At 40.5% G+C, this 21891-nt stretch overlaps 1 protein-coding gene across 4 annotated transcripts in view; it reads right to left on the reverse strand.

The window, feature by feature from the left end:
* Positions 1 to 21891, reverse strand: part of PDS5A (PDS5 cohesin associated factor A) — a 91541-nt gene that overhangs the window by 14311 nt on the left and 55339 nt on the right. For all 4 annotated transcript variants that reach the window (XM_061583796.1, XM_061583795.1, XM_061583797.1 and 1 more), the window contains exons 19-29: positions 16675 to 16835; positions 14997 to 15120; positions 12640 to 12798; positions 12416 to 12484; positions 7208 to 7344; positions 6010 to 6133; positions 5583 to 5787; positions 5197 to 5311; positions 4220 to 4352; positions 3155 to 3274; positions 1387 to 1449 (exon numbers count right to left, since the gene is read on the reverse strand). In XM_061583796.1, coding sequence (XP_061439780.1) covers positions 1387 to 1449; positions 3155 to 3274; positions 4220 to 4352; positions 5197 to 5311; positions 5583 to 5787; positions 6010 to 6133; positions 7208 to 7344; positions 12416 to 12484; positions 12640 to 12798; positions 14997 to 15120; positions 16675 to 16835 — 1410 coding nt within the window. The remainder of the gene's footprint in view (positions 1 to 1386; positions 1450 to 3154; positions 3275 to 4219; positions 4353 to 5196; positions 5312 to 5582; positions 5788 to 6009; positions 6134 to 7207; positions 7345 to 12415; positions 12485 to 12639; positions 12799 to 14996; positions 15121 to 16674; positions 16836 to 21891) is intronic.

Raw genomic sequence — 21891 nt, forward strand, 5'->3', positions numbered from 1 at the left:
GAAAAGATTTACAATGCTTTAATTGAGAGCACTTTGTGTTTTCACAGCAAGCAAGGCTCTAAACAGATAAAAGCAGCTCCTGAGCACAGTTATCTTACATTTCCTTTCTGTTGTTGGAAGCTCCGGATAACACAGAGATCCCAACTGATGGCCAACAGGTACAGAATACCTCCTCCTGTCTAGGTCTGTATTGAGGCTTCCCAAACAGGAGTTGGGGATCCTTATTTATACCTAAAAGAGCCCCTGGACCTGGGTGCAGGTTTGCACCTGTGACTTTAACTAGCTATACCTATGGGGATGTTTCTTTACATGCTTCTGTCTTTGTTTATGAATCCTGTTGGTCAGTGTCTTTGGGCTTTGTCGCAGCATGATTCATTGGACCTGCCTTGAAGGCCAAGTTCCCAGGCATTAGCAGTGAGAAAAAACATCTTCACTACCAAGTGACTGGCATCCACTGTCTACTTAGAGCCTCTCCTTACCTCATCTGTTACATAAACAAAGCTTATTCTACATAGGCAGGGTGAGAAAGCATGCAAAAAGGCCCACCTGGCTGGCATGCAGGGGAGTGAGACAGGAGCATGGGACAGGGGAAATGAGCATGTCATCCTATCTCCTTGTTACATCAAGATGGCTTCTGGATTTTCCCATTCAAGTCCCATGCATGTTAACTAAGAAATAAGTCCTAATAAATTCAACAGGATCTGCTCTTAAGTAAGTGCAGCCTAAATGAGCTGCAGATGGTACTTCATTTAGTGGCAGAGCAATCCAAATGACAGGGAGCCAGTGGAAGGGGGCCAGCAGAAGAGGAGCCAATGGAAAGCCTGATTGGATCCTCTTCCTGCTTGGGAGCTGCTGGCCCGGCTGAATGCTGGCTCTGTTGGGAGCTGCATGCATGAACCGGCCAGGAAGCATCGGCTCCCGCAACAGGCCTCCCAGGGTGTAAGTGCTGTGCCAGAATGTTTACACTATGTCGGCTTTTTGGCCAGCAGAGTTTCTGGGTGGATCAGGACCCAGGGGAAGGCTCTGAACACAAGGATGATCTTGCACAAGTCCCTCCCACGGCTCTGCCCCACTACACCCTATTTTTGGGACTTCAGCCAGCTTCTGCTGGCCCCCCATCTGCCAGGCTGACCATCCCCTAGGGACCCCAGGCAGTGCTGGCAGGCTCCTGGATGCGGTGCAGGCTGTTGCCAGTGGAGCCTGGCGGCAACAGAAGCCTGCCTACACAGTCGGGCGTCTGCGGCATCCAACTCCCCCCAGCCAGCGGAAAGGTGAGTTGGATTGTGCCCTTAGTTGTGTACTTCATTTTATTATTTCTCAAACATTTGAAGGTTCATTGGTAAATACTTCAACATTTAAATCAAAAACTAGAACCAAACACAATACCTTTCCTGTTAAGAGAAGAACTCTTGTCTCTTCTGAAATATAATTCCTGTCATTGCAAAAATCCTTTAGGGAAAAAAGGGAAGTTATTTAGTTGTTCATATTAAGTTTTTTAGGATGTTTTGTTAAGTTCAATATTGTCAGGATAGGATATGTAATTTGACAGGCAGCAGATTGAAGTTCTTTCCAGTGTTCAAGAACTGGTGCTTCTAAATCAGGGATGGGGAGCCTGTGGCTCATCAGATGTTGCTGGACTACAACTCCCTTCACCCCTGATCACTGGTCATTTTAGCTGGGGCAGATGGGAGTTGGGAGTCCAACATCTGGAGGTTAAAGGCTCCCCATCCTTGTTCTAAATAATTCTTTCCCCTACCCAAATAAAGTAATCTTCCTATAAAAAATGGACAAAGAACTGTGTAACCAGTTCTCAGCCCAGGGTGGTAGTGGGGGCAAGCAACAACTAGCAGGCTATATCATCTGAGCTAGGGTGACAGACTGTATCCCCTGCTTTTAGAACATCTTCCCAACTGAACACTTTAAGTGCAGTGGAACTTTTCTGGCACCTCAAGCGTGCAGGTAAAGGGAGATGATGCCAACCCTGATCTCCAGACCAGCAACATCTGAGCCAGCTCTGGGTACTTCCTTGGGAGGGCTCTGGCTGGCGCTTGCAATAGGGATAAAAGGAGGTGCTGCTGTGAACCTTTTCCTGGCAGCAGCAACTAGCAGAGGCTATAATTTCTGAGTTGGAGTCACATACTGTTTTCTTGTATTTTTGTATTGGAATGCTTATTTGTCAATTGATAGGTTTTAATTGATTGTTTTGTGATGACTTAAATATTACAATACTCATGTAATCAAATTGAGTTATATGGAAGTTATGTTTTTAAATGATTTAGTATTTGCTGCTGATGAAGTGATTTTATTCTGTCATGAGCCGCTTTGAGCATATTTATATGGAAAAGCAGCATACAAGTTGTAATAACAACAAAAATAATAACAGAAAACTGCTTTCCAAAAAGAGGCTCTGCTAATCTCTCTCATTATGTTTCGACAAATGAAGAAAACCTTTCTTGTCTAACAGGCTTTTGTTTTACTGTACAAAATAATTTTCTCTCCAAGATTTCCATTTTATCTGCCAAATCTGTCTGTTTTGTATTGTTATTTCATAGAATGTTTTGGGGTGATATCCAATGGTAGTCATACTCGGGAGTACGCCAACTGAAATCAATGGATTCCAGTTATTTCAATGGTCTACTCTGAATATGATTAACAATTGATCTCACCTATTATATTTATAACTGGTTTTAATTGTTGATAGCCATCCTAAGGTGTGTGTAAACATTAGAAAACAGGATATAAATCCCTATATAGAAACAAGTCAGCTCACAAATGCAAGCTCCTAAGATATTTTATGCACTAAGCTAAACAGGGTAACATTTTGTCCAATTATGCGTGTGAATACTATTGAACCCACATATTATAGACGCATAGATTTAATTTCTTTAGGTTGGAATTTATAAAAAAAATTAGTTATGACAGATAAATATTTAATATTATTGAATGTCCACAAAATATGTCTGCAAATAAGTTTTAGTAGCATTTTTCTTTCACTGGAGAGAAAGAGAACAGAACAATATTTAGAGAATATATATTTATCTAAATATGTAATTTAGGAAATACAACCAAGAAAAATTCAAACTTCTTTTCCCACATTTGAAGCTATGCTTAAGTAGAACAGAAAGCTAAAATATTTGCTTTTTTTCAAAGTTACCTTTTCAGGTTGTGTAAAAAATTTGGTTGGCAATACAGGATCCTTAGGAGAATCTGCATTACATAAAGCACTTTTGCTGTTGATTACACATAGGGCCACATCACAAACAGTATAAAGTTTCTGTGGAGGGAAAAGGTTATAACAGGATGTTGGAAATCACTATACAACTTGAAAAAAAACACAAATTATGCTAACCCCATCACACATAGAAATCAGTAAGCCATCTATATTAAAGACTTATTTTATGCTTTTTTAAAAATGGGATTCCCCACTGGGATTCTCCCAGTGCAAGTCTTGGCTTTTTTTCTATACTATATTTTTGAAGAAAACAAAAACAGGCCTTTTCTAAATTATATGAACATATATGACTATTGGTTTAGAAGATTCCAGTAACAGTTCTTTTAGCTTCTTACTATTTCAATATGCGAGTCGGTCTCATTTTCTCTCCTCACTCTCCCTCATTCCCCCCCCCACATAACATTATCTTGCCTACAACATAAAGCAGGGTGAGAATGGAACCAAGAATTACATGTAGACTGAAGTGGATTAAAAATGATCACAATTTTTATCGATTACACAGCCAATGATATTTGAGAAATTTGCTTTCTATGAATTCCGATGTGATCCAATCCACACCTCCTGACTAATTTTACATATTTTGTGATAGTTCTTGGCTCAGTAGAGTACCAAAATATGTTAAAAATGAGTATTTTAGGATAAAATAATGTTTAGAAAATAGTACATAGAGATAAAATTGTATTTTATAATAATATATATATGCATTTTTGGTGTGGGTTTTAACTTTAGTCAGAAAAGAAATATTCAACATAGTAAAAAAAACCACTATGATAACTGAATAAACATATTGCTCCTTGCTTGACAACTATATTCTGCTGGATGAACTTTTTTGCTCTGTAAAGATGAGATTGCTAACCCAAAATGTTTACAACTAAAATTGTCTCTAGAGATAAATGAGATTCTGGCTTAGTGCTTGCTCTGAAGCATTCTGTCCATCTTGTTCAATAACTGATTTCAAAACCCTTCTCTTTCCATCACATTTCTTACCTCATTGGCTTTTGGCTCATCTGGTGACTGTCCATCCCGTGTAAGTTTGATACTTTCTGTCATCTTTTTCATGAAGGCATGACTATTGTTCTCATTCTTTGTCATTAAGACTTCTAACATGAACCAAAGGCACCTAATGAAATAAAAGCATCCAAAAGTAATGCATCAAATGTAACACCACCACCACCACCTTTCCCTATAAAGAAAAGTCCAAGAACATCTCCCTTCAAGCTCTGCATTTTATGTCCAGGAAGTCCACATTGCTTGATTTTAGCAATGTAATAAACTAGATTCCCCCCCCCCAAAAAAAAAATTAAGGCAAAAGGAGGGAATTGTAGGCCAAAGGAAGAAAGTTCTACAAAGCAAGGGGAGAATGCAGTGGAGAGTGTGAATATTTGGAAAATATGGTCTGGAATGTTAGTGTGGGGCTTTGAATGAAGTGGAATCCTCTCAAATTAGTAGTATTTTGGAAACAGATTTTTTTAACCATTTATTGGTAATCCAATAACCAAAACATCTAAAAAGAAGCCATCATGGGAGCCAGTCTGCATTCAGCAAGCAAGTGCTCAAGACTGCTGTTACATAATTTTTCAGGGAGTAATCCTTGTCTAGATAGTGGCCTGAAAACACATGATGCAGTTCTACTGCTGAAGCCAAATAGGTCTGCTCCAATAAGCTGCCTGTATGGGAGACTGCTTGTGAACAATATCTAGACAGCACTCTGAACTCCTCAGAGTATATGTGAACATAATAAAACACACAGCGTGAGAAAAAAACACCAAAATGAACCCTCCCATTGAGAATTCCTGATGAAGTCCTAATATTGCACAGTTTAACATAAAGCATTGGTGAAAAAACAGGCATTGTTCTCTTTATAATCAAGAAAGGAAATGAATGTTCAAAATGTCCAGACATATCTCCAACATCAAAATTTGTACCTACAGTTTTTCAAATATCTAATACAGAATGACACATACTCTTTGATATCACGAAGTTGATCAACATCTTGAGGTTTTGTAAAATCTGGATCATGAGCCAGCAAGTGAATCATGTATGGTACCACATATTCAGGCAGCAGGGACAACAGCTTTTCTGGAATAATAAATAATAAACACTTCATAAGCATAATACACAGACACATACCAAATATCAGAGATTTCACAGATTTGCTATTATGTAAGTAGGTAATACATCTGCAACCCATTTTACAAAAGTATTGTGAAATTAATTCAATTATATGATTAATAAAAATTAGGAATGGCCTTAGAATATATATAAATGTAACTACTTCATTCTTCACCCACAAAGAGTATTTGAAATAAAAATGTCATACTATAATTTACTTGTAAGCAAATTTACTAACCATTGGCCATAGGATTCTGTTTAATGTACTCTCGCCGTATACTTATATTTTTAAGCAAGCACTGTCTGGCATGTGCTCTTCTTTCTTTTACAGGGTCTTTGGCACACAATGCAAATATTGCCATGTACTCCAATGGGAGCAGTAATTTTACCAGTGCTTTATGTAGCTTCTGAGCAAATATCTGCCTCACCTGGTAACATTCATCCTGCAAGACGAAAAAACATGACAAGTGCAACTGAGCCACTAAACAAACCATATGGGTGTCAACAGAAAGAACTCTGTGAGATGTTATGTTTACATACAGCGTGATACCTGCAATGTTTAAGAAAAGGAAAATATGTAATCTTAGCCAAATACTAGTTTTATAACAGAAAATGTGCCCTACCTTAATTGTTTCCCTCACAGCTCTTCAAAGGTAATTACTTACATTAATGACCAGTGCACAGAGTTGGAACTGCTCTGGGGTTATAATTTCATGATAACAGGGCTCCTGTGCAAGTTTCATTATGGCACTGCCAGCAGCCAGACGTAGACGAGACATATCAGATTTGCTGCATACAAAAGAAGACAATCATTCCTGTCTCTCAGAAGACAATCTTGTCTCTAAAGATGCATGAGCACTACGAAACTTCTAGTATGTCACATAAATTCCATGACTTCTGGCTATCACCATTCCATAAACATTACCATGTAAAAGACAACACATTGACATATTTCAGGTGCTCATTAGCAACTCCATCTTTTAATGAGATCTGTTAACTATTATGCTCTGCTGCAGACTTAAAAGATTTAGGATTTGTGGAAATGGGTAGGAGGATTGCATAGGCAATTTGTGCCCTTGATAAAAATACACACCTCTACCACCTGGTATGCGTGCTGTCTGTATGACCTGGTATGCATGCTGTCAAGAGCATACAACTCTCAAATGAATGCAAAAGCAATAAACAAAATGGCACCCAAAGCAGTAACTTGAGTACGTATTAAACTACAAGTTTAACTTAACTGCTGTGAGCAGGGGGTTGGACTCGATGGCCTACAAGGCCCCTTCCAACTCTATGATTCTATGATACAAGAGACTTGCTAAGCTTATAACGAGCTATAACAACTGCAAATGGCACAATTCTTATGAACCTTCTGGGAGGAAGGGTAGGATATAAATGTAATAAATAAATACAAAATACAATAACATTCTTAAGATGTCAAAGTAGAAAGTACTACTTCTACTACCTCTCTTTTCGATATGAACTGACAGACTGCCCCCCATCAAGTAAGCCTTAAAAATTGCTTACAATGTTATTCTTCAGAGAGAAGTGGACATACAACTGGGATGAGAATGAAGTCAGGTCTTTCCACAAAAGTCTCTTAATGGATTTTGATAGCACCAGCTCCTCGTTACTCAAATGGGGTTCCACATCACTAGCTGCTTTCAAAAATTACATTTTACTCACACTGCAACACAAATGAGAATGCTCATCCCAAAGCACACTATGTAAGGTGCAGTCTGCATCCGCTGTTCTGAAGCCAACAAGGAAATCTGCAAATGGAATCCGTACTTCTGTGTGTGAAAATCCCTTGCTGGACCAAGGCACACATATAAACTAATGAGAATTTTGGGAATGTCTTACCTGATTCTCTTCTGTTCCGTCAAGTCTCCTTCACTGACCAACATGGCCGATAATAGCCGGAGCGTTGAATTTGCAGATTTTGACTGGTTATTTTTCATACCCAAGAGCCAGCGTACTAGAAGTTTAATTGCTTGAACCTATTAATAAATAAAATGTTTGTTCACTGCCTATAATTTGACAGCCAACTCTGCACTGAAATATAACAATTGAAAAGAACACAAATTGTATTCATCTTCAATTTTAGAACAGAAGAAATGTGTGTGATTTTCATGTTAAGACAGGGGATCTCAACTTTTTGGGACTAGTGGGCCCAGTTAAATTTTTGAGAAAGTGCTGTGGGTGCCAGTCAGAAAATGGCTGCCAGGGGGGAGTGGGGGCATAGCATAACACAAGATTAGAGAGTGCAGTCATCGCTGCTTCCCCCCTCCCCTCAGACAACCTCATGCTTGCTATGGAATGTCAGGTATGCCTTGCTGGTCTTGATTGTGGAAGTCACACGATATTGATTGCCCACACATTGCTGTTGCTGTCTAATAACAACAGGGAGCATTTCCCAGTATCAGGAAAAATATACAAAATATACATTGTATTCCCTCTTTCTTGCAAACACACACTCAGCACTCACATACAGATCACAGACCCCCCTCTCTCTGCCAAGTACACCTCTCCATCTCTCAGACTACACATGCAGATTGCACACACACCACATACATCTCTCCTCTTACAGACCACACATGCATACATACATACCTTCTCCTCTCTCACACACATTTCACATAAACACAGCTACACTTACACCTCACTCTCTCTGCCAAGTGCGCCTCTCTCACACACAAAGACCACACATACAAATAGACTACATACATCTCTCTCACACACACATACACAAAACCATACAAGGTACACAGAGGAGAGGAGGAGGGCTAGTTACATCAAAGCCGTTGCCTCCTCTGCTTCGCCTGCTATATTACAGAATTTGGGGATACCAGTCAGCTGACACCTTGGCATTGGGTGGTGGTGGTGGTGGTAAATGCCAGGTATGCCCAAAATAAAACATCTGTCATCCACAATTTGATCGTGGATGAAGGAGCAGACTTGGCATGTATAACCGGGCGGGTGAGTTCAGTGGGCCAGTGCTGACCCAGCTGTGTCTGCCTGGGTACTCAGCGCAGCACCATTCTAGGTCAAAGGGAGGGAGAGGGGGAGTTGCAATCATCCATAAAAATTCCATCTCCCTCACCAGAGTAATCTTTATTGCGTCTGGGTTCGAGGGATTGTTTGTGGTGGTGGGCCAGAGAGACAGAAAAAGTAGTTATGGGAGAGGTCCTGTGGTTATAAACAATAAAAGTAGTTATTGTTTTGCAGCATGGGAGCTATCCTCTGGTGTTCCACAGGGTCCCATCTTGTCCCCCATGCTATTTAACATCTATATGAAGCCACTAGGAGCTGTCATCAGGAGATTTTGAGTAAGGTGTCATCAATATGCAGATGACTGTCAGCTCTCTCTCTCTCTCTGTTCCATCTGAATTGGGAGAGGTGGCTGAGGTTTTGGACCAGTGTCTGGAGGCACTGATGGGCTGGATGTGGGCCAATAAATTGAGATTGAATTCTGAAAAGACAGACGTGTTGTGTGTCCAGAGTTCTCATGCCTGGGAGGAGGGGAGATGGCCTGTTCTGGACAGGGTTGCACTACCCTAGAAGAAGCAGACTGCAGCTTGGGGTACTCCTAGATCCATCATCACTGGAGGCTCAGGTGGCCTCAGTGGCTACAAGTACCTTTTTTCAGCTCCAGCTGGTTCGCCAGGTTTTGCTTCTTTTGGATAGAAATTACTTGGACTCAGTACTCCATGCTCTGGTAATTTCCAGATTAAATTATTGCGATTTGTTCTATGTGGGGCTGCCCTTGAAGACGAACAAAAACTCCAATTGGTCCAAAATGCAGCAGTCAAGATTTCTGGCTGGGTTCCCTTTAGAACTCATATAACCCGTTCTAAAACAGCTGTCTTGGTTGCCAGTTCATTTTCCAGGCTTAATTTAAGGCGCTCATGTTAGCGTTTAAAGCCCTAAACAACTTAGATCCTAAATATTTAAAAGGCCGCATCCTTCCCTACAGCCTCCCCCTAGGTGTAGTTCCACCACCCTCAGGAACTGGGAGCTGGTGGCCCAGGAGAAGGCATTATCTGTGACAGATTTTAAGTCGTGAAACTCCCTCCCCACAGAGTTGCATCTGGCAAATTCACTGTACAGTTTTTGTCGAATGCTGAAGATTCATCTCTTTACCCTGGCCTTAAGACACCTGAGATGTATATTTTTAGAACCCACCCTATGTTTGTGGTGTTGTAATTTTAGGTTGTTTTAATTGTTTTTAATGATGTAGTAATTGTTTTTTTTAAGTTAGTAGCAGTTTTAATTGATTTAAATATGTTTTAATTACTTGTTTTTAACTGTTTTGTTGATAATGTTAATGTTTTTTGTAAACTGCTTAGAGGTCTTTGCATTCAAGCAGTATATACATTTTGTTTAAGTTTTTTTTTTAAATTACAACTGTTGTAACCTACCCTGGGATCTCTGGGTGAAGGGTGGATAATAATAATAATAACAACAACAACACCTCCCACGCAGAGATGACACATACTTCTTTGTCTCTCCCAGGGCTACACATACACAGACCACATGTTCTTACATACTTCCCCTCCCCTCTCACACTTACACGCAAACACACAATCTCCCCTCCCTCCGTCCAAGGGCATCTCTCTCTCTCTCTCTCTCTCTCTCTCTGAAACAGGAGTGGAGAAAAGGAAGATGAATAATTTTACATCATTTTCAGTCACTTTGCTGTATTACCTATTTGAATAGATATACACATGTACTGCATTATGAAAGAGAGAACTGAAACATTGTGAATTCATTCTTTAAATAGATGTGATACAATTCCATTTTTAAAGAACTTGCAAGTTTTCTAACTTTAGCTTCAGGGGATAGTTATTCTGAAGTCTAAGCAGTTATGTATTTTCTTACCTTGTTCCATTCTCTTTTTTTTTTTTTTACAAAATCATTATAAAAGGTTAATAATGAGAAGGTGCCATTGGCCTTCCCTGAACATATTTTCTCCTGGATAACAGGAGCTCTAGTCTTTCTGTGCACCTGATTGGGGCTTTCCCCATATATCCTGCATTTTGATGCAGAGGCATACAACTGTAGAATTTTCTCTCACAGCCCAAAGGAGAATCAAACAGCTCAATAACAATGTGCCTCCCCAGTTGGGAATCACCAGAAAAAAGGCTAAGTGGCATGCCCCCTGGCATTTGGAGATCAAGGGAGGTCCAAGCAGCTAAAAACAAAATGGAGGCCGCCACTGTCTTCTTTGCCACAACACTGGGGTTCAAAAATGCTCTGATATGCCAATGTAAAAAGCCCTCCTAGGAGCCCTGGATTTAGACTTTGCCTCCTGAGGCTTGCTGTTTGACTTGCGCTGAGCACTGTCAGTAGCATGACCACGAGAGGTAGCTTTGCAATGCTTTTTCTTTTTAAGTGCCTTTTTCTGCTGTTGCACAGATGTAAAGGCAGACACCTTTGGGGGGGCAGGAAAGTGGCAGGTGTCGCAGAACCAGAAGGCACTGAGCTACTGGTGTCATCTGGAGGAGCTGTACCAATCACCTGGACCTGGCCATCAGCTGCAGCAGGTTCAGCCACCGTGATAACTTTGCTTAACTCATGCAAACAGGTGGGGGGCATGGAGGAAGCATATTCTGAATTAACTGCTCAACTCACACACACAGGTGGAAGCATATTTCAAATTATCAACTGCAAGGCACTAGCCTGCTTATTTGGGGGTGGTCATGCAAGCAAATGGGCACTAACACGGCCCCACGAAGACTCACCTTGCTGCAGAACCAGGGGAGGATTGGAAGGAAAAAGCAGGAGGGTTTAAAAAAAAACAACCTTTGAGAAGTGGACACACAAGGAACACGTCAGGAGGGTGGGGTCCAACTACAGGGTCAAGAGTCAATAGAAAAGACTGAGGTAGACGAAGATATAGGAGAAAAAGGAAACAAAGTGTGCACTTTAAACACAAACCATGAATCATGGTTAAACAAAATGGCGGCACTGTACTGTTGCTCGAGAAGGGAAAACAAACACAACAAAAACGGGCGGCCTCACAAGGAGACAGAAAACAAGTGAGGGTAGGGAAAGAAGGCAGGAGGAGCTGAGCTGTAAATAAATCAAACTGAGGAAACCAATTTAGAAAAACAGGGAGGGAGCAATTCACAAGGTTCAAGAATGGAAACAGAGGACTAAAAAACGAGACTGAAAAAGAGTGAGTGAATAAATGATCTGTTAGGAAGCAGGAGGCAGGAACGGTCTAGAATCTTGTGAGGCTTGCTACCTCCTCAAAAAAATGATTCCTGCTGTGGACACTAGGCAGCAGCGTTTCCCATCTGATGGGCTGTTCTCTAGGGAGAAATGATTTCTGCTATTTCTTAGGAATGTTAACAGGTCAACAATATATTAATTTATCATATGTACCTGTATTAATTGAATAGAAATGAAATAGACACTGGTAACAAGTTAATTCCACACAAACTTTGAGGGGCATTTACAGAGCAATCCAACTCAGGGGAAGCTGCACACAGGGACTAGAAATTAAAAGCCTGCTCCCCAAATACCCCTACTAGGGAGTCAGCCCTCTCCATTGACTTCTATTGTATTTATTTTCTTAGACCAACCTTTTTCCTGGCGTAACTTGTGCCTGAATTGGGACCTGCAGGAGTGCTCCAAACATGAGTTGGATGTGACCCAAGTCTCCTCACTTCTGCCCCTCCCCAACACACCCTTTTGTCAGGACTTACACCAGGTTATGCCAGCTTCATTTACGCTGGTTTTGGTTGAGCTGGCTAAGGCCTGGCTGAGCCCGGCTGCTGAGCTGGAACCCAGCTGGCTCAGCTGGAGACAGATCCACCACATCCAACTCCCCTCAGCCCAGCATAAATGTGAATTGGACTGTGCCCTTAATGAAATCATTTATCAGTCAGCAGACAGAAATCAAAGTACATGTATGAGTAGACACACTGAAACTGAATTTCTTTGAAGGCTGAGATGTTACAAAGGCCATTCTATATTGTTTATACTGATTAATAGCCTTAGTAGTGGTCTATATTTTATGTGAGAAATTGCTATGCCTCAGTTAAACGGAATAAATTAATCTACCTTTGCTAGAACTTCTGGAGACACTTCTTCATCTGGGGACCACAACTTCCCATTTTTCTCACCTGTAGACTGCAAAGATTTATGCAAGATTGAAAGCAATTCAAAGAAATAAATGCACAAAATAATTTTGAGAAGAATTCTTTTACAGGTTCATCTAATAGCAGATATTTACATCACATTTCCTCATTCTCACCATAAAGTCATTGTATCATTCTGACCCTTACCCTGTCATTCATCAGGAGATCTTTCACAATGAAATTTGCAACTACTGATTTCATTGGTGATGCAAACTGATCTGGTGCCAACATGGAAATGTGACCCAAAGAAACTAACGGAGTTATAAGTTGCTCTGGAACATCAGCATTCAAACTTCTACTTAGAGGCTGAGGAATGAAAGAAAATGAATCTATTACACATTAATTAGATGTTTACTTCCAAAACAGTATATTGACTTGTATAATTTGTTACAAATATATATATCAAGATCCAAAATGCAACTTCAGTTTCTTATGCAATATATTAGTATGGACTTTAAAAAAAAAAGACCTTAAACATACCAGGAGAGCAATTTGTGCCCTATATCCCATCTCACTTTCATAAGCCGTATATACTACAGTTTGCACACCTCTATAAAGTAGTATTGGTTAAAACAGATCATGTCCAATGAGCTCCTTAGAAGAAGGGTATGATGAAGACAAAGGGTGAGATCCAATGTAAAACAAGTGTGTATCTGCTCATGCAGTGGGACTTCTCTTTCCTCTCCTCCCCCTGCAGCACTCCCTCTACCCCCAAAATCTGCTCTGGTGAGTTGGAGGAACTTCTGGAGCAGTTTTGGGGGGAATGTGGGAGGCTGGAGGGGGAAGTGAAAAGAAACTGGAAGTCCTGTTGCACAAGCGGGCACACATTACTTGAGGTCAGTATGCTGTTTGAGAGGGCTCAGTACAGATGCTCTAATTCGCTGCAATACATCATCTTCCTTGAACAGTGAAAGGTCACTGTGAAGGTCAGCATATATATTTATGACATACTTCAAAATCATAAAAGCAACCTCGCTCCAAGTGTGGGGAACCTTTGGCCCTCCAGATGTTGCTCCCATAAGACCCAGCAAACATGACCAATGGCCACAGATGATGGATGCTACAGTTCAGCAATATCTGAAGGGCTAAAGGTTCCCCACAACTGCTGTATTCCATTCCACACACATTTCCAAGGGGCAGAAATAAGATGCAAAATAGAATGTATTTTTCCTTGCCTGTTTTAAAACAGGTACAGGGGTCAAGCCGGGGTTCATGCTTTAAATGGAGAATTATGTTGCTAATAAACATAAGTATTATTATGATCCCTTAGTGCCCAGTATCAAATTACAATCTTTCCTGTACTCTTTGGAAATGGTTATGGGGTTGATCTCACATCTGAACATGTAGAACTGTGTCCTGAACATGCATATTTAAATTTCATTAAACCAAAGGCTTCACTTGTTTGGTAAATAGATAAATACACAAAGTGTTCACTTCCTGTTAAAAATTGGAAACCAGACGAACTATCGAGACAGGGATTGGTTCTGGCATTATTTTTCCATACTTTGTCTTCAAGAAACAATTTTCAAAGTCATGAGCATAGATTCAAGTAGATAAACAGCTGAGCTTTCCAGTCTTCATAATGGTCTGATAAACAGGAAAAACATTGGAACCAGCTCTAAATGGGGAGAAAATTTTATAGGTTTCTTACAGGATTAGACAAAATTCATGGAAAATAAGGCTATCAATAACTACTAGCCATGATGGTTATGTTCTCCCTCCACCATTGGAGGCAGTATGCCTTTATATACGTTGCTGGGAATCACAAGTAAAGGAGAGCACCATTTCACTCAGGTCCTGCTTGCAAGCTTCTCAAAGGCATCTGGTTGGCCACTGTGAGAACAAAATGTGGGACTAGATTGGCCTTGGCCTGATCTAACAGGGCTCTTTTTATGTTATAAAATGATTGTACATGTGTGCACACACAATACACACCAACTTTCTAACACCAGGTGTCAGAAGAGCATGCTGATACGGAGAACTTCTCCATTCCATCAAAAGATTATAGGTGAGGAATATTGGCAGAATCTTTGAAATGTGCTTGAAACACTTACCAAGTGAACCAGCAGCTGTTAAACAATGATTTTTAGTTATCAAGTACCTGTCTCTTAACTGATGGTTTCAATTTACTACTTGCATTAAGCCAAAGTTCAATACTTTTCAAGACACTTAAATTTAAGATGGCATTTATTTATTAAATTATAATTACTTTCACTTTCTTCTTCACTTGTTTTACAGTACATGAGAACCAAAAAAGTTGACAAATATGCTCTTAACTTTGAGCCCACCAATCAATCAAATATAGCCCAATTGACTAATTTACCAGTACAACTTGCTGCCCAAGCTTTTATGGAAGAAAAATATTGCTCAATGCTAATGGATACTGCCCACTTCTTATAGTGTTATATATTTGAAGAGCCTAGATTATTTGAACAATTCCCAAAAGCCAAGTAACTGTGATTCCATCCTTTCATGGCTTTTAAAAAGAAGTCAGACAAACCTACCTCAAAGATTTGTGCAAGCTGAACTTCTTTATTTGAAAATATTGCATGTATACAATGGACAGCTTGTTTTGCTTGGTGAGGTGTTCCTCTCTTTGCTTTCTGATGCAAAATAGGAATAAGGGTTCTGTACAGATTTAGCACAAAAAAGTTATACCAAAAATAAATTCCTGTAATTTTTGAATGGTCAGTGCAAGATTTTTAAAAACATCTGTAAAAAGTCACTATATAAAATTAAATTAAGAGCACACATTCTTGAGTGGAAATGTAATTCAAAAGCATTGGCCATTAACACACACACACACAATCTTCTACGTATAGCCTTAATATGCTCCTTTTCTTTGTACATCCATTCAATAAATTTCTTATTTGAAAATATTGAAAGGAGGTACTATGCAGACAATACAAGAGGACAAGTTCACGTGTTTTTTTAAACACAAATTTAGCAACATTGGACAATATCCATCTTCACATGAGTGGATGGAACAGGACTTCCCCTTCCACTCCTCATCCCTACAGCCCCCTGTTGTCCCCCCCCATCTGCTCTAGACACTCCTCTAACTAAAAGTGCATTGTACAAAGATGTTACCTTTTCTATTTTTCCAACAGTAAAATTTCTACAACTGCCATCAAGGTGAAGAGGAACAATTTTCACTGCTAAGACAAAAGGTGGTAGCTCTGGTACCAACTTGAATTGTATTTTTCTCAAATCTCTGCTATATACTCACTCTCTTCCAAATATATTTTATTTTTCTTAATCAAAATTAATGTATAAAGAAGAAATCTGCTAAACAGTTGCTCACCTACTATTAATAACTTTCATTTCTTTTAGTTTAATAATTGTGTGTATTTTGATGCATGATAGCATGTTTGGCATTCTTATATTCCATCTATTGTATGCTACATTTTCTTTGATTTTCAGCATTATCACCCCAAAATTCACTAACACATTTTGGCACTCTCTTAAGACCTTGTCTGTAATTGGACTGGTGTATTGCTTAACAAGAAATTTATCTGGTGAAATGTTAGTTTTTAGTAAATTAATTCACCCATAGAAGGAAATACACAAGCCTGTTAATATAAATAAATCTTCCTTTATTAATAAAAATATTTAGTACAAACTCCCCCCATCCTCTTAGGTCCTCCTAGAAGACTTTTTGTCAATAAGCTGTTTTTATTATGGCCAAATGCCATTATATCAGTTTTATCTAACTTATGCTTGTAATCCAATATCTCACGGTAATATACTTCCCACTTTCATCCCATCTAAGGCACAGACTGTGATCCAATATGTCTAATGTAGGAGCTAAATAGTTACTAGTTGTATCAGCTTTTTGCAAACTCCAGGATCACAGGCAACATGCCTCTGAATTCCAGCTGCCGGGGAACAGCAGGAGAGGGCTATTGTGCTTATGTCCAACTTGTGCGCTTCATGTAGACACCTGGTTTGCCACTATGAAACAGGATGCTAGACTAGAGATCCAGCAGGGCTCTTCTGAGGTTCTGAAGCCATACATGTGCACCCAGGTTTTTCTTTTTCAAAAGTACAGCTGCAAATTAAGGGATGTAATAGTAATGGGCAATGATAGGAGGTTATATATATTTGCACCAGCAAGAAAAAGACTGACATAAAAAAATTGAAAGACATAGTATCAAAAGCTATGCGAAGAAATGAACTCACGATCTTATCTGTGGCAGATCAGTTTCTATTTTGTGTCCAGTGTTTCTGAATATCTGAATGGCTGCCTCTGCTACCTTATCATCTTCCATCCTGAGGCACTGCAGGAGAGATTCATATGTCTCTGCAGAGTGGAACGAGGTAGGATGCGTGAAAGACAGAACCTATGGACACACAATCGAATAAAAAATAACTTTAATGAATGCATCCTGAATATTTGGGAGTAGGACAGGCTATAAATCTAAAAATACATTAATTTTCCATTTGAGCTTGCCTTAATAAAGGAAGGGGAAGGCAACATGAGGTATCAAGTTATCTTGTGAAATCCTAATTTTTGCCTTCCATTATTTAAGATCTTCCTAAAATAGGTTTTATCCTCATGAATGCAGCTATAAATTTATGATGGCAACATTCTTGAGATGGTTCCCATTTCCAGCATTAAACAAGTCCATTCATTTTTATGTCAGAGATTATCAATACCTCAGCAGAGTCATTCACCAAAATGGAGACAATAGTCAAGAAATCAGAAGAAGGCTAGGACTGGGGAGGGCAGCTATGAGAGAATTAGAAAAGGTCCTCAAATCAAAAGATGTATCACTGAACACCAAAGTCAGGATCATTCAGACCATGGTATTCCCAATTTCTATGTATGGATGTGAAAGTTGGACAGTGAAAAAAGTGGATAAGAGAAAAATCAACTCATTTGAAATGTGGTGTTGGAAGAGAGTTGCGCATACCATGGACTGTGAAAAAGACAAATAATTGGGTGTTAGAACAAATTAAACCAGAACTGTCATTAGAAGCTAAAATGATGAAACTGAGGTTATCATACTTTGGACACATAATGAGAAGACATGATTCACCAGAAAAGACAATAATGCTGGGAAAAACAGAAGGGAGTAGAAAAAGAGGAAGGCCAAACAAGAGATGGATTGATTCCATCAAGGAAGCCACAGACCTGAACTTACAAGATCTGTACAGGATGGTTCATGACAGATGCTCTTGGAGGTCACTGATTCATAGGGTTGCCATAAGTCGTAATCGACTTGAAGGCACATAACAACAACAAATACATTTTAATGGTATATGAAATACATGTATTAAGCACACTTCAATATTTGTCTTTTCTTCTTTTAAAAACCTTTTATAAACATGTTCAAATTCATTTCCAAAGAATTTTGGAACTAGTTTTATGTGCCTGTGTGTGTTTTCATTTTGTATTTCTCTAGTCCTCATGCCACATGGCAACCAGTTTTTGAAACAGAAGAGACCTTTGGTCTTACTGTAAAACGGTCTTCTACGTGCATGTAAAGATGATCTCAGGTGGGTTTTGACCTCCACCTTGTGGTTAAAGGCAGAATAGCACTGTTCGATTTTGCTTGCTTCTTCTAGCTTCCCCTTAGCCTCAGGAAACCAGATTTCAAATGACAAGCCACACCAAAAACATGGAAAAAACCATAACTGTTAACAGTGCATACAAACCAACAAACAGCACTCTCTGCACACCAGAAGACAAAAACAGGTGAAGAAACAGGCACATGTTGGGCCTCACCAGTACCAAGCCCAGATGCCCTAGCATGGCAAAATGTTGTAGAGCCATGTGGATTGCAAATAGCTCCAGCAGGTTGATAGGCAGGAGTGACTCCGATGCTGACCAGTTGCCTTGAGCTATTCTGCCATTGCATAGGGGCCCCCAGCCTGACAGACTGGCATCTGTTGTGACCACAGTTCTCAGTGGATCTCTGAATGGAACCTGTTTGTAGATTTGCAGCCTGCATCCACCAGTGGAGAGACTTGAGAACCTGAGATGACATTGATACCTGAAGATGTACCTTGGCTGCTATCTGTCTCTGGAATGGCAGCAAGGTGCAATGCAGGGGTCGGCAATCTCTTGCCCATGGATTTACCTGAAATGCCAAGGCCATGAACCCCAGGATCTTTGCCAGTTTCATCAGGCCCACCGAGAAAGTTGTTGCGATGGATTGTACCATCTGCATGATCTTAGAAACTTGTTTGGGAGACAGAACCATCATTCCTGTGAAGAGTACGGTATAAAGGACAAAGATGACTCTTTCTCTGGTTGATAAGAAAACCGTGGTCTTTGATGCATACCAGAGTGGAATAAAGATCCTCCCACACCTTCTCCAGAGTTGGTGACCGAATTAGAAGATTGTCTAGATAAGGGTAGATGTGAATCCCTTGTCGTCTGAGGAATGCTACTAGGCTGACCAGAATCTAGGTAAACACCCTGGAGGCTGACACCAGATCAAAGGGCATCACCCTGTACTAGTACTGCTGACCATTCATTGCAAACCAGAAGTAACAATGATGGGCTTGGAATACTGGAACATGTAGGTAAGCCTTCTTGAGGCCTATCAATGAGAGGAGATCCCCGTCTGAGAACCTCCTTGGACATCAGGGTGTCCATCCTGAACCTGTGGTACTTTATGAATGTACTGAGCTGTTTTGAATCCAATATCGCTTGGAAGGAGCCATCCTTCTTGGCTACTGTAAAGAAGATGGAATAGATATCCAAGCAGTGCTCCCTGGCAGCACTGTCTTGATTGCCACAATGTCAAGAAGATGGTGAATAGCCCCCTGAACTCTGGCTCTCTTGACCAGATTTGTTGGAAAAGGAGATGGGATGAACCTGTGAGGTGGCAACACAGTGAGTTCTAGTATGAGACCCCAAATAAGACTGAGATAGCAAGGCTTAGAAACCTACATTGGAGATTTATTACAAACCACCTCCGACATGCAAGTGCTCACTGGGGGAGACTTCAATGCCAGACTGGGACCAAATGATAATGACCTTTATGCACACCATCATGTGTGCCTTCCAGAAAGGCCCTTCTCTTCCTTGATAAATATACGCCAATCTAAAGACAATAATTGTAATTATGCAGGACTTCAGCTGGCCCAGATGACACAACGAATGGACCTGTGTATTCTAAACGGCAGTGTAATAGGTGACACCCCAGGAGAATTTACATTCTGGTCAGGTGACAGGATGAGTGTCATCGATTATGTAATTTCCTCCCGTAACTTGCTAAATTTTGTGGTCCAACTGGAGACAGACAGTCACCCAGACAGTGACCATCTTCCATTGGCCCTGGCTTTAAAGCCTTTAGACTGGCACATGTTTGCAGTAGCCACCTTCCAGCCTAATACTGAGGCTAACATTAAAACCACCAGGATTAGATGGTCCCTGAGGATCGAAAGAGCCTTTACACAGCTTCTATGCACTGACCAACTTCACATGATCCGCTCTTTGATCACTACAACAGGCCCATATCAGGGGATCTTAGATCACTATGATATACTGGTTAAAGAGCTGAAGGACCACCTAACAGCAAACTGCACAGGGAAATCATGAACCAACCAACTCAGATCTAAGAGCTGGTTCGATCATGAGTGTATTGCTGCAAAAAATGCTCTCATTGTGAAATTCAAGTCGTATAAGAAAAATCCCTCAATGGTACCATTGAGCGACTTAATATACTGTAAAAAACAATATAAAACCTTGCTTAAGGCAAAAAAGGTGAACACACAACGAGCAGCATATGAACAGCTCATCTGCGCAATTCAGTCCAATGATATGGCTTCCTTTTGGCATTTAACTGCAGCTTCATCTGATTCTGGTCCATTGTGTTTTGACTGTCACATTCCTGCTGAGGCTTGGAAAGCCCACTTTTGTGGATTGTATGCAGAGGGGGAGATACCAACCTTACCACTGGAATGCATCTTGGATCTCTACCCAAATGGCCCCCCATCTCAATTTCTGAGATAACTGACCTGGTAAACCAAATAAAACCAGGCGAGGCACCAGGCTGTGATTAATATCCCCTCAGAGCTCATTAAAAGAAATATCGAATGGTGGGCCCCAATACTAGCCAACCTCTTTATCTATATAGACAAAAACGCTCACATCCCCCATGACTCGGGCCTGGCTGTTATCATTCCTATTTTTAAAAAGGGAAGGAAAGATAACCCAGCAAACTATCGCCCAATTAGTTTACTGTCTATAATCAGCAAGCTATAAGCTAGACATCTTTATTGGAAACTTCTAGCTTGGATGGACCACGAAAATATTCTAGCTGACTAACAGGCTGGATTTAGAGCAGGCTGATCCACAATGGACCAGGCACTAATTTTGCAGCACCTAGTGGAGAAATATAGCAGCAAACCCAAAACACATCTGTTTGCTGCCTTCATTGACCTCAAATCTGCCTTTGAGTCTATCTCCCGAAACAAACTCTTGCAAAAACTTGAGGCCTCCACCATGGACCGTTGCTTGCTACTTCTCATGTATAAACTACATGAAAGCACCTCCTTAAGAATTAGGTGCAATCCAGAGGGCCTCCTTTCAAGCCCTGTTCCAACCTCTAAAGGAGTAAAGCAAGGATGCATACTAGCCCCACTGCTGTTTAATTTTTATATAAACTCACTGCCTACAGCACTTGATTGCCTAAATATACATCCTCCAAAGTTAGCCCACAGGCACCTATCAGTGCTACTGTATGCTGATGATGCAGTAACTTTGTCCCAGTCACCCACAGGACTGAAGAGAGCCTTGTGTGCCCTTGCGCAATACTGCAATGATGAACAACTACAAATAAACTATCAAAAAACAAAGGTCATGGCCTTTGCTAAACAACCGAAGATGTACAAATAGTCTATAAGTGGGCACAAGATTGAAGAGATAAAGACTTTCAAGTATCTGGGTGTTGTTTTTCAGGCAAATGGCAGCCGGAAGGCCCAAGCAGAGTATGTTGCCCAGTCAGTCCAAAGGAGTGCTTCTGCCATATTAAACTTTATCCGCACCTGAGGTGGCCATTATGTACCAGTGGCAATAAAGCTGTTCAAGACTAAGTCTTTAACGCAGCTTTTATATGGAGCACAACTTGGCCCTTATCCCAGTTTCACACCTCTGGAAGTAGTACAATCCAAATTTTTAAGGGCCGTCTTCCAAATACCTCATTGTGTCCCAAATGTTGTCTTATGATTAGAGGCTGGCCTGCAAAAGGTCGAAACCAGGGTTTGGCTCGCTGTCTTCATATTCTGGCTGAAACTAATCTTTTTTCTGACTGGTTTGGCCCCATTTACATTACAGGACAAGTTCCAGTCATTATGGAAACAAACCTTGCCTCAAAAGCTCCAGCTATATGGTCTTTCCCTGGGCTACCTTATTTCCCAAGGATATGATATGGCTTGGTCAAC

The sequence above is a fragment of the Rhineura floridana genome, chromosome 9 (assembly GCF_030035675.1).
Source record: "Rhineura floridana isolate rRhiFlo1 chromosome 9, rRhiFlo1.hap2, whole genome shotgun sequence".
NCBI lineage: Eukaryota > Metazoa > Chordata > Lepidosauria > Squamata > Rhineuridae > Rhineura > Rhineura floridana.